This window comes from Vombatus ursinus, unplaced genomic scaffold (genome assembly GCF_900497805.2).
Source record: "Vombatus ursinus unplaced genomic scaffold, bare-nosed wombat genome assembly UNPS02015106.1, whole genome shotgun sequence".
Classification (NCBI taxonomy): domain Eukaryota; kingdom Metazoa; phylum Chordata; class Mammalia; order Diprotodontia; family Vombatidae; genus Vombatus; species Vombatus ursinus.
Genome location: NW_020954884.1, coordinates 216,935 through 229,565, shown reverse-complemented (window position 1 = coordinate 229,565; position 12,631 = coordinate 216,935). Strand labels below are relative to the sequence as shown.

At 38.4% G+C, this 12,631-nt stretch overlaps 1 protein-coding gene across 3 annotated transcripts in view; it reads right to left on the bottom strand.

Annotated features, from left to right (window-relative positions):
• RANBP3L (RAN binding protein 3 like) overlaps nt 1-12,289 on the bottom strand; it is a 63,839-nt gene extending 51,550 nt beyond the window's left edge. For all 3 annotated transcript variants that reach the window (XM_027846267.1, XM_027846268.1, XM_027846269.1), the window contains exon 1: nt 12,079-12,289. In XM_027846267.1, the coding sequence (XP_027702068.1) occupies nt 12,079-12,211 (133 nt within the window). In that variant the 5' untranslated portion in view covers nt 12,212-12,289. The remainder of the gene's footprint in view (nt 1-12,078) is intronic.
• Between the last annotated feature and the right edge of the window lie 342 nt (nt 12,290-12,631).

Genomic DNA, 12,631 nt, shown 5'->3' with positions numbered 1-12,631 from the left:
TCCCAAGACTTTGTCTTTGGCAGTCTTCTTTCATTGTTCTACGGTATTTCATTTGGTGGTCTCATCGGATCCCATAGATTATCATCTCTGCGCCAATGATTTTTTGGATTTGCTTATTGATTCCTACCTCTTTCCTAACCTCCAGTCTCCCATCTCCAATTGTTGATTGGACATCTCAAACTGGATGTCCCATACACATCTTAAATTGACTATGTCTAAAACTGAGCTCTTAATCTTTCCTCCTAATCCCTGCTTTCCTCTTAATTTCCTTGTTACTGTCAAGGGTACTGCCAAGGGTATTGCCAATCTACCAGTCACCTAGGCCCACAACCTAAGTGTCATCCTCAATTCCTTACTCTCTCTTACCCACCATATCCAATCAGTTGTCAAATTTTAAATTTTATTGTTTCTACCTTACTAGCATCTCTGTTATATACCACTTTTCTTTGTTGTTTAGGCAATTGCTGTTAAGTGACTTGCCCATGGTCACACAGCTAGTGTCAAGTGTTTGGTCTGAGGCTGGATTTGAACTCAGGTCCTCCTGACTTCAGGGCTGGTGCTCTATCCACTGCACCACCTAGCTGCCCCCAACTTTTCTTTCTTATGACACTTGATGGAAGTCCTCATCACCCTCAGCCTGGGCTATAGCAATAGCCTGCTGGTTGGTCTCAATTCTCTTCCCATTCCAATTAGCTGTCAAAATGATTTTCCTAATGCACATTTCTGACCATGTTACACTTACCACTACCCCCTGCCCCCATCCAATAAAATTCCTATTACTACCAGCATCAAAAATAAAATAATATTTGCCTTTTAAAGCCTTTACTAACCTGGCCCCCTCCTACCTTTCCAGTTTTCTTATACTTTACTCTCCTGCAAGTACTCTACTATTCTACTACTCTACTATACAAGACATTCTATTCTCTGTGTTTTTTTTTTACTGGCTGTCCCTCATGCCTGGAACGGTCTCCTTCCTTGCCTCTGCCTCTTGGTTTCCTTCAAATCTCAGCTAAAATTCACTTGCAAGTCAAGACATCACCCTCCTGATGTCATTGGTCCTCTTTGAGAATGAAGGACAAACAACAACAAAATCCCACCTTTTGGAAGAAGTTTTTCCTCAGTCCGTCTTAATACTAGTGCCTTCTTTCTGAGATTATCTCCAATTTATCCTGCAACTATATTACTTGTACACAGTTGTTCGAATGCTGTCTCCCCTATTACATTACACTGTGATTCCTTAAGAGCAGTAACTGTTTTTATCTTTCTTTGTATCCCCAGTACTTAGCATGGCACATAGTAGGTTCTTAATAAATGCTTGTTAACTTGACCAACTACCTTCTTGAAATGATATATGGATATTTATAGATGCTCATAGCTCATGATCACATGAAATAATGTATATAAATTGCTTTGCAAACCTTAAATCAGTGTGCAAATATGGCCTATCATTTGTTATGCTGGCTTCATATTACTTATACTGTCAGTCATCAAAGCAAATTTAAAAAATATCTCTGTAGGTCTTCTCTAGGACTTTACATCACTTACAATTGATAGGCACTGAAATATGTCCAATTTTCTCCTGTTTCAGAGCATCTGGGAAAATGCTGATTGAACTATTATCACAAAATCTATTTTCTTTTCCCTTTGCACATGTCTACCTGTCTGCAAATACTGCATGGCTTTTATCCATTTATCTTCCTTTTGCAGATTCTATTACACTTTCATATTCTGACCTTGCAGAAGACTTGCTCAAAGTGTGTCCACTGGACAAACCATGAGGAGTCTCAGTGATTTAACATCCTGATACTCAGACTTTTCAGTTTTAGAATGTAAATATACACCTCAGCATTTAAGAAGAATATATTGCTCTCTCAAGAGCTTAGTCATCATTTTTCCTGATGTCCAAATGTCATTTTGTCTGTAAACAAGAAATTGAAAGTCTTTTGTATACAGTTACTTGGAATATTTGACTACCTAAGGATGTTGACTGAGCAATCCTTCAAGATGCTTCTGATTTGGTAGAAACCCAGCAGGTGGAAGACATCCAGATCAAAAATGCTCAAAAGAAACCCTTGAGCTTTCTTCATCAGAGCCCTCATTTAAAATGTCTGCTACTCTCCAATTCAGTCTAATGAGTACCTACTATGTGGCAGGTACTGTTCTAAGCACTAGTGTGTGTGTGTGTGTGTGTGTGTGTGTGTGTATAAAAGACAAAAATAAGTTAAAACTCTTACTTTTCAATAAGAAGCATAGTTTTTCAATCAGGTTCTCTTTTCCTTCTAATTCTCAAAATTTCAAATTAGTTCTATACTGAAACTTTTAAATAGGTAGGTGCAACATGGTCCTCCTCATTTCCCAATTCTACTGGGATAAATGAACGGTACTGTCAATGAGAATAAGTCCTCTGACATCAAGTAACTTGCTACCTGTGTGGCCTTGAGCAAGTAACTTCACCTCTATGGGCCTCAGTTTCTTGTGCTGTAAAATTATGGGGTTCAAACAGATGGCCTTAAAGGTCCCTTCCAGCTCTAAACCAAAAGGTTTTTGTTTTGTTTTGTGTTTTGGTTAGGCAATGGGGTTAAGTGACTTGCCCAGGGTCACACAGCTAGTAACAGTTAAGTGTCTGAAGCTGAATTTGAACTCGGATCCTCCTGACGCCAGGGCACGTGCTCTATCCAATGCACCACCTACCTGCCCCTAAGCCACAAGTTCTTAACTTGTGTTTCTGTGAACTAGTTTTTTTAATTTTTTATATCTTTTTCAATATAATTGTTTTCTTTTGTAATCCTCAGCATTTTATACATTTAAAACTATTATTTTCAGAAACGGTCCCTCGACTTCCAAAGGGATCCACAATGCAAAGAAAGGTTAAGAACACCTGCTCTAAACTTATGATGTCTATTTAGTCAGAAGGAAACAAACTACTACATCTACTACCAACCCCTAATTTTACGATGAGGAAACTGAGGCACAAAAATGTTTTGTTAGTTGCCCAAGCTCACATAAGTGTTAAATAGCAGAACTGGGATTCAGACTCAACACTACCTCCAAATCTTGCACTGTTTCAAGAGACCATGATCCTAATAATTCAAGGATCTAAGATTTCATCAGTATAAGCACTCCTTGTACAAGCACAGACTGCAAATCCTTCATGATTTATTAGATGGTCTTTAGTGAAGAATTCACTTTTTTCTGACCACCCTGAAGAGGACCGTATCTAAACTTAGGCTGGCCCAGGGACAACAGAACCAATGTTACTGGGCATGCCTTTCCATCCTGGTAAGGACTTCACTGGCTTAGTCTTAGTGATCCCTGGGTTATTGCCACATTCTCTTGAGACACATATTTGGGACTTGGGTGGAGTTCATGATATGACTGAAGAAAGTTTTAGATCATGATTGAACTCAGATTTATGAATCTAAGACTTGAGAACACCTAGAATGTGATCAAGAGGCATAGACAGCTGACTCCAAAGTCAGGAAGAGCTGGATTCTAATCCTGCTACTGACACATACTAGCTGTATGACCCTGGGAAAATCACAACTTTTCAGTAACCCAGGCAACTCTCTAAGATGATAAATTGCAAAGGAGCCATCAATCTCCATTGGCAGAATGATTTTCCTTATTAGAGGTTCCCTATACCAATGAAATCACACATCCAGGAAAAAAAAAAGTTGGGGGTGGAGTGGGGGTAGTGTTTGCTTAGAGAGGTAAAAAACGTTTAGGATCTGTAATCGAATAGACTGCCTTTTTATTTGCTTGTTTCCAAGATTTGTAGACTGGGGTTTCTTTTCTCTACAAGATCTTTTAAACCAGGGTTCTTAACCTTTTTTTCTGTCATAGACTCCCTTGGTAGTCAGGTGAAACCTACAGATTCTCTCAGAGTCATGCTGTTAAATGCAAAAAATAAAATTCATAGAAATACAAAGGGAACCAATTACATTGAAATACAATTATCTATCGATCCATCCATCCAACTGGGAACTTCCCAAACCCCATGTTAAGAACTCCTCTATATAAACCACTTCCTCGTTTCATCTCCCCATCAAAATTCTTACTCCCAGGATCTACATTCAGCCAAATGGGAACTTTTTTTCAAGAGCAATTTTGTTTTCAGCTCATTTTTTTTTCTTTAATAGCAAAAATACAAGGATATTTCAACTAACAAATTCCTTGGCAATGAAAGCCCCTTTATGACAAAACTGGCTGTGTTATTAAACAAAGTTTTCATAAATCATATGAAGATGAGTTGGCAACCAATATCTGGCTCGACTGAAACATTCCTATTGAGATGCAGCAAAAATATCTCCCTATGATTTCTATTTGTAAACTGTTGGTGGCTAACAGGGCCACATTTAGGCAAAATAGTGGAATGAAGATTAGCCCTTTGAGGTTCCCAGATTCCCATTTCTGCGATCTTCTAAACTGTATCCTCTATGTTCCCTTCTCCTCCCAAATCATATATCTTCCCAACTGCATTTCATGGTCTCAGTGCTCTGTTTTCTAACAAAATTGTCCTTACCATCAAAACAGGAAAGGTTCTGACTTCAGTCACTGAGACTGGTCATACAGGCGGGTCAGAGGTCTCTTCCCTGATAGGTGGCCCTCGGTTCCCCTGGGGTGATAGGGGGAGAACTGGCCCAGACACAACCCCTGCTTGGGAATGAGTGAGGAGCCTAGATCCTACCAGAACTGCCTGTCTCTTTCAGGATCTAGAACTCTCCCTGTTCTTACCATAACAAGCTCTCCTGACTCTCTGCTCCTGGTTCCTATTGAAAAGAGGTAAGAACCCTTCCTTCCTAAGTCAACAAGCATTAATTAGGCAACTATTATTTGCCAAGTATCTCACTAAGTTCTGGGCATACAAGGCAAAAGAACAAAACAACCTTTCCCCTGCCCCCAAATAACAATAAATAGTTTTTGCTCTCAAGGAACTCATAGTCTAATAGATGAGACAATATGCAAACAACTATATTCAAGATATATACAGAATAAATTGAGGATAATCTCAGAGTAAAGGCACTGAAGACTAGGAAAGGCTTTTTGCAGAAGACAGGACTTTAGCTGACTCCTGAAGGAAGCCAGAAGGCAGAAGATAAGGAGAGAGTGTGATAGGCACAGAAGGCAGCCAGTGAAAATGTCCAGAAAACCCCCAACTCCAATCTTATTCTTCCCTTCTCTCAATTTTGTGGCATAGACCCCTCTGCCAGTCTGGGGAAGCCTTGTGAACCCCTTCTTGGAATGATGGTCTTAAATACATAAAAAACATATGATTACAATGGAAATTGATCATATTCAAATACAGTTATCAAAATGTAAAAATTAAATCCATAGACCTCAGGTTAAGAATCACTGATCTTGCTCAAGGTGCCCAGATTTGTGTTTTTCAGCATACTATACACCATTTTAGTTAGTATTTAATGAGATTTTCATTCTTCCTCCACCCCTCCTCTTTCTGATGGTCTGGAAGGACTCTTAAATGATTTCAATCCCAATAGGGAAGTTCTAACAAAGAAATATTATATTGAAACACATCCATTTCTTTAATAGGGATACCATTGTGCTGCATTTTGGCTTTGTTTGGATATGGTATTAGATTAATGATGACTTCAGGAAGTAACACTCTGGTGTGAAACTTCACTTGTTGAAATGTTGATTAAAATTGCACATATAATTGTTAATGATTTACAGTAATAGCTAACACATAAACTACAGCCCCCTAGTGCAACTAACCCAAAGAGAATCATAATTTAAAAAATTCTATCCACTAATAGTTTTGGATGCTCTTCTGTCCTTTGTCAGAAAAACTGACCTGTTATAGACCATTCTCCCTTCTGAGGCCACAGCCAGCTCTGAGGTCATGAGTAATTCCAATGAGCTGCTACTTTTTGCTTTCCATCTCTACTTAACTCTAACTGGAACAGCTTTTTTCAATTAAGATAATATTGCCGACTCAGACTCAGCTGGACATGAATTCTGAGTTATCTTCCAGTGGTGATTATAGAAGTTCGAAGGTCTGTTCATGAATATTCTCTTGCCCAATCCCTCTTGGGATGAAGGTTATGCATTTGCATGGTAGCTGACAATGGTTAGGTTTGTAGTCTATAGCTATGAGGCAGATCAAAGCTAACTATTCCACATGGGTGACAACTCCATGACTTTTACCTTACAACTTGAGTGAGGACCAGCTGAGCCACAGATAAAAGTGCTGTATGCTATCAGGTCAACAGATTTATCTTTCCATTAATTAAGAGATATTTGTTGGGCAACCTTTGTGTGCTCAGCATTTTATTATAGCTAATACAACATACGACAGCATCCTTGCTCTTAAGGAGTTTACAATCAGATAGAGAGCTGGAAGGATGCTTAGATTTAGGATGATGGAACTAGATTAGAAGAACCAGTTTGTATCTATTTGAGTATTTGTGATAGGGATGATGCCATGTATGTGTGTGTGAGAGAGAGACATAGGATCATATATTTAAAGTTTCAAAGGCTCTCTGAGGTCATTTTACAGCTGAGGAAATTGAGAACTGGGAGGTCTTATGACTTGCCAATGTCATGCAAGTCATAAGTATGCAACAAATGAAATTCAGATGGTCATTCATCTTATTTTTACTTCAAGATTTTATTTCATAATTCCCAACCCTTTACCCTCACCCCAAAAACATAAAAATACCGATTATCTTTCAGGGTGGTTATCCTGTACAGGGTCAAAGGTTGGATGAAATAGAACTCTAATGCCACTTTCAGCTCATAAATTCTGTGATAACTGATACCCCAAAATCTCTGTCTTCACTAAAACTATCTTCTTTAAAGATGTTCTATGTGTCTGTCGACTTATACTTGGAAAGAACTGTCTCACCATTTGTATTAGGTGGTTTTGCAGACACCATGGCATCCAAGTACAGCCTATCTTTGGACTTATTGTCCAAAGGGTTGTTGCGAGGATCAAATAAGATCATGTTTGTTTTTTAAAAAGCACTCAGTAAAATATCTGGCACATAGTAGGTGCTATATAAATGCTTGTTCCCTTCCCTCCTCTATTTTTCTGAGTAAAAACCAGATAGCTAAAAAATCACACTCATCCTACTTTCATCAGAAGACAATCCATCATCTAAAGAGTATCACAGTCAACCAATGAACATTTATTAGAGGGTGTTAGGCCCTCTGTTAGGCTCTAGTAGCTACCATTCTATAGGGGAAGACAAATAGAAGAGATACAAGATAATTTTGTGGGAGAAGCATTAACAAGTAGTGGTGGTGGTGGTAGGAATAGGAAAGGGCATATGTAGAAGCATCAGTCATCCAAATGTTATGCTGCATATACTATTATCTCAATTTTAGAATCCACATCAAGGCACTACAATACTACAATATCCTGTGAAAGTGGTAGGCTATTAGCATCTACTTTGAGGATCACAAACCATATAAAATTTCTTGTAAGTTCCATATAAAAATATGTATTATTTACTTGTCCAAAACCTCTTGGATTCAAATGCTGCTCCTGGATAGATCTTTCTGCATTCCCTAATACTTAAGTTCTTTAGCTGTCTTAAATAAATTTTATTCATGTGGCTTGGAAACATTGCTGCCCCAAATCACTGAAACCTTGTGGAAAAATATAAGAGAAATAGCAGTCTCTGTTCTTGAGACAGTAAAAATGTATTCTGTGTTCTATCACTTAACTTCCGAATGAATTTAACAGCAGTATGGGCTTGCACTAAAGTTTCACTCTCTTAACCTATTTATATTTATAATGTAAGAGTCTAGCTTAGAACCTGCCAAAGTCTGAATGTGACCAAAACCAGAACTTAGATTAGGAATGCAGGGAAAGCCAGAGAGAATAGCATTGATTAGAGAATAGAATGGTTTTTCTTTGTTTTACATTTTTGTCTTAGTACCTGATGTCAACTTTCTCAAGAGGCAGCATTATACAATGGAAAAGTGAGCTAGATTTGGAGTCAGAAGAATAGAGTTCAAATCCAGCTCTACTACTTGTTATGTGTGCTACCTTAACCTTTTTGGGCCTCAGTCTCCTCAAATATGAAATGAGGAGGTTGCACTAGACAATGGAGATCTCTTAAGCTATGATCTAATAGTCAACAAATTAGGGTGAGAAAGTCCTTTGGAGCAGGAGGATGAATTTGGCTCTGTTGGCCTTGTGAGTAACCATCTGGACATAAAGAGCAAAGTTAGACCAGGAATTGGACCACCAAAGAAAATTAGGTGGGAATACACAAATTGCTGTGAGTTTGGCTTTTGAGTCTGTTTAAAACATCAGCAATCATGACACTGGTGAGCAGAGCCAAGTGCTCAGCACATGGCGGGGTAGGAGGTTGCTTTTATTTTTACAAAGTCTGAAGCTGTAGTCATGGGACCTATGGAAGAGCAACCAGAGACTATTTTAATACCTGCAAGGAAGTACTTACACGAAGCTAAAAGTTAGCAATAGAGACCTGAGTGGTCATCTTATATGGTTTCTGTCTCTAAGGCACATTTTCCCCCCAATCCAAAACACTTATTAAGCACCTGCTGTATTAAGTGTAAGGCACTGTTCTACGAATTCAAAGACAAAAACACAGTCTCCTCAAGAAGCATACATTCTAGGGGTAGAGGTGCGAACCATAATCGTGTAAGTAAATACCAGTTAGTTTGAGGAGAGAGACAGACTTAACTTGGGCATAGGGGTAGCTTCTCAAAGTAAATGATATCCACACTAAACCTGAAGAAAAAAAAAAGACCTGGAGAGGAGGAAATGATAGTGAATTCATTTCAATCATGAGGGAGGGGTTTCTATGGCCTCTATTACTAAAAATATGGTATGGTAGAAAATGCTGGATCTGGAGTCAAAAGACCTGGGTTTGAATCCCAACACTGCTATTTGTCCCTGTCAGAATTTCAGTTTCCTCAGTAAAAGGTAGGCATGGAATTATATGATTTCTAAAAAAAAAAAACAAAAAAAAAACTCATCTAACTCTAAATCTGTGATCTATGTTACACAGTCAAACAGTCCAAAAATATGTGTGAGGAAATAGAGAATTATAACCATATCATTTATCTAAAGCAATTTGCCACATTGTATGGAATGCCAAGGAAAAATATGTATATATATGTATGTATTATGCATATATGGTTGTTCCAGACATGTTCTTTGAGAAATGAAGATCAATGAAATTATAGCGTCTATGCTAGCTAAAGGAGAAAGATTTAGTTTAAGTAGGGCAGGCCAGACACCATTTTCCCCAAAATATGTCAGCACTATCAGGCACTAATGACTGGACATTCCGTGAAGACTTGCTGAACTTTGCAGATTAGCGACCTAAAATTCCAGCCTTAAGGAAAAACCAAAGCTATGGTGGGAAGTGATCCCCTATGAACTTTAGGTCAGGGACTGGAATGTAACTTATCAGCATAACAAATGGTTTACTCAATCTCACTGGTCATTCCATTCTTCCAAGTGATACCCCCTACCCCTTATGGTGGGTCTGCAATACACTCTGGAATTCTGGGTGTGATGTTTTTTTCTGCTTATTTTGTTGTACCTGAGACTTTGAGGTATTGTGGTTGAAAAGGACAGGTATTCTGAGGCTCAGTTGCAGAAGTTAGTGGTGGTTGTTGCAAAGTTCTAGTAAAGACCACAGAAAAGAAAACATTTCTTCCAAATGACTGAGTTTTGTGGATATTTTGAGAAGTGGGTCACCATAAGTTTGGCTCCAGTCTATAATGGTCATGGCCAGCATTGGGTTTAGGAGTGGCTATTAGGTCATTCTAAAACTACCAACTTAATTCTACAGGAGGAGGATTTCTACAGGAGATGGATTTTTCTTGCTGAAATTATAGCACATGTCAGGACATATTCTGGTGTAGCTGGTTTAAAGTCACTTTAATTTCTTCAAACAGTTTGGTGCTGCTGATATTGTAAAGTATTACATTTTTACTTTTATTTAATGTGTATTAGATTAGCACCCACAGTGACAGTTGGTAATATAAAAAATAACAATAACAGCTACCATTTTTATGGCACTTTACGATTTCCAAAGCACTTTACAAAGCTCGTTTGATCCTTACAACAATCTTGTAAGGTAAATGCTATTTTTATTGCCATTATGTAGACAGGGAAACTGAGGCTGAGAGAAGTGAAGTGACTTGCCCAGGGTCATACAGCTAGTAAGTGTCCAAGGCAGGATTTGAACTCAGGTCATCCTGACTCTAAATCCAGCACGTTATGCCACCTGGCTGCACATCATGGTACTGGCCCTCTAGACACCTGTGCCTGTGGATCAGGCAAAGGGGCCTGATATACATAACGTAAATAGCACAGATGTCAACATGCAACCCTTCTGGTAATTGAAACAATTACACTCTCAAGCCTATTCTGCTCAAAGTTTATCAAAAACTAAGAATGTGTCTATATGACACCATTCCCCCTCCCCTCAAAGTGCAGAAAGAAGCAATTCAGGAAGATAAGGAAGTAAATAAAAAAAGAGAAAGGAAGAAAGAGAAAATGAAAGAAAGCCTATAACACAGTTAATCTATGCTTCTTATATCCATTTGCAGATAATACAAAATAATTAAGAGGAATTTAGGAATATTTGGAGCACAACCCTGACATTTGGGAGATGATTTCATCCTCATAAAATGTTCTTTGGTACCTAATTTTAAGCCCCTCTAATTGAATCCAGCTTTCATATAGCTACTAGACTAGTCATCCTTATGCACAGATCTGGATATGTCTTTCCATAGTTCAAAAAACTTCAGTATTTCCCTATTGCTAACCCAGTCAAGTTCAGACTTCTTTGCCTGACAGTCAAGTCCCTCCACCATTTGGAAACATCCTTTCCATTCTGATATCATTCTATCCCTGCCATGCATTCTATGCTTCAGTTAAATTATTCATCCCCAGAGTACACCCTACTCTTTCACCTGTATGTCTTTTCTCACCTTATTCTCTATGCCTGTACAGTGTCTTCTTTCCCTGTTTTAATCTTACCCACGCATTACCACCCTAACCAAATGTTACTTCCACTAGGAAGCCTTCTGTCATCTCCCAGATAGTCCTGGATTTTCCCCAGCTTTGATCTCACAAAATATTTAAGTTTTCTAAAGCCCATATGTATTATTTTGTATCACATATTACATTATGTCATACAATATTTTGTGTCATATACATATGTAGCTCATTTTCCTACCACACAACAAGCTCTGTGAAGGCAGGGACATTATATTATAGAATTTTTATATGTCCCCTAGTACCTAGCACAATACTCTGCACTAGGTAATTACTTGACAAATATTTGTTGAATTGAATCTATTCATTTCAGCCACTTTGTGGTGCCATGGATAAAGTGTGGGATTTTGTCAGAAGACCTATGCTTGAAGACTCAGGCTATGACCACCTCTATGTCACTTAGACAAATTATGAAGTGTTCTGGGGATGTTTCCTCATCTTTACACTGCTGTCCAGTGGACCTATAACAGACCATCTTGTACTTTCCTGTTTCTACCTGCTCTTAGACCATAAAAAAAAAGAAACGGTAAAAACCATTTTTGTTTCCCCATGTAATGAATAAACCAGGCAGCAAGCCTAAAGCTCAGATTATACCCTAAGTAGTAGGACATGGCTGCTAGTCACTAACTGGCATGACATGCTGATGTGGGATTAATCTGACCCACATTGATTCCAATAGTCAGATTTTATCCCATGAAATTTTTAGAATTACACAAACTATGTTATTTCCCTGCTACTCACCCCTCCACCCAGATAACTGACATTGGCTGTCATTTCAAGTACAGAAATTTCAATTTGTTGAGGGATTTAAGAACAAAAACTGCAACCACAAGGAGTTTGAGTTCTTAATGATCTTTCACTTGGCCTCTTAAAAAGTGAGCATTTAATGCACATTAGTTCTTCTTGATGCCCCACCCATCTTCACATTTTCATAGTTCAAAAATTAGGCATATTTAAAAGACAAGAGCTTTCCTTCCCCTCATGATATTCACCTTATGCTGACCTGGGATTGCCAGAGGCTGGTAGGTCACCATAAAATCAATGTTGGTATTGTCTCCAAAACTTACCTTGATAGTGGCCTGCCTTCCTTTTCAAGTCGCACTCACAGGAACTGCCCAACTGGGCGTTGTTGCTTTTTCCATGCAAAGCACATGTGGTATTGATCATTTGGCTCGTGGTTTGAGGCATTTCCTGGGACATCTCCTTTCCTAGGACAGTCACCAATAAATATTCTGTTCTTCACCAGAAGTACAGAGCCAAGGCTGATATTAACATGTGGCGAACCTGCATATGCAGAAAATATTTACTTCCTCAGCAGAAAGTTTCCAGTTTTTCTAATTTTTTTTTAAATCAACCTCTATACATATATATTCCACCTACCTATAGGGAAAAAAAAAAAAAACCCCAAAAAGCAACAGTTTACTTTAGCTCTTTGGAGCACAGAGAGTCATTCTTTCAATCAAAAACAAGCCGAAGTTTCATTTCTGTAGTTTAAAATCTCCCACAGAACCTGTTTCCACCTGTACACGAAATCTGCGCTTTTTCTCTGGCTTTCTCCTGCCCCACTGGGCATATACCTGAGAAAACCAAAGCAAATCGATTTTAAAAAATAACGTTATC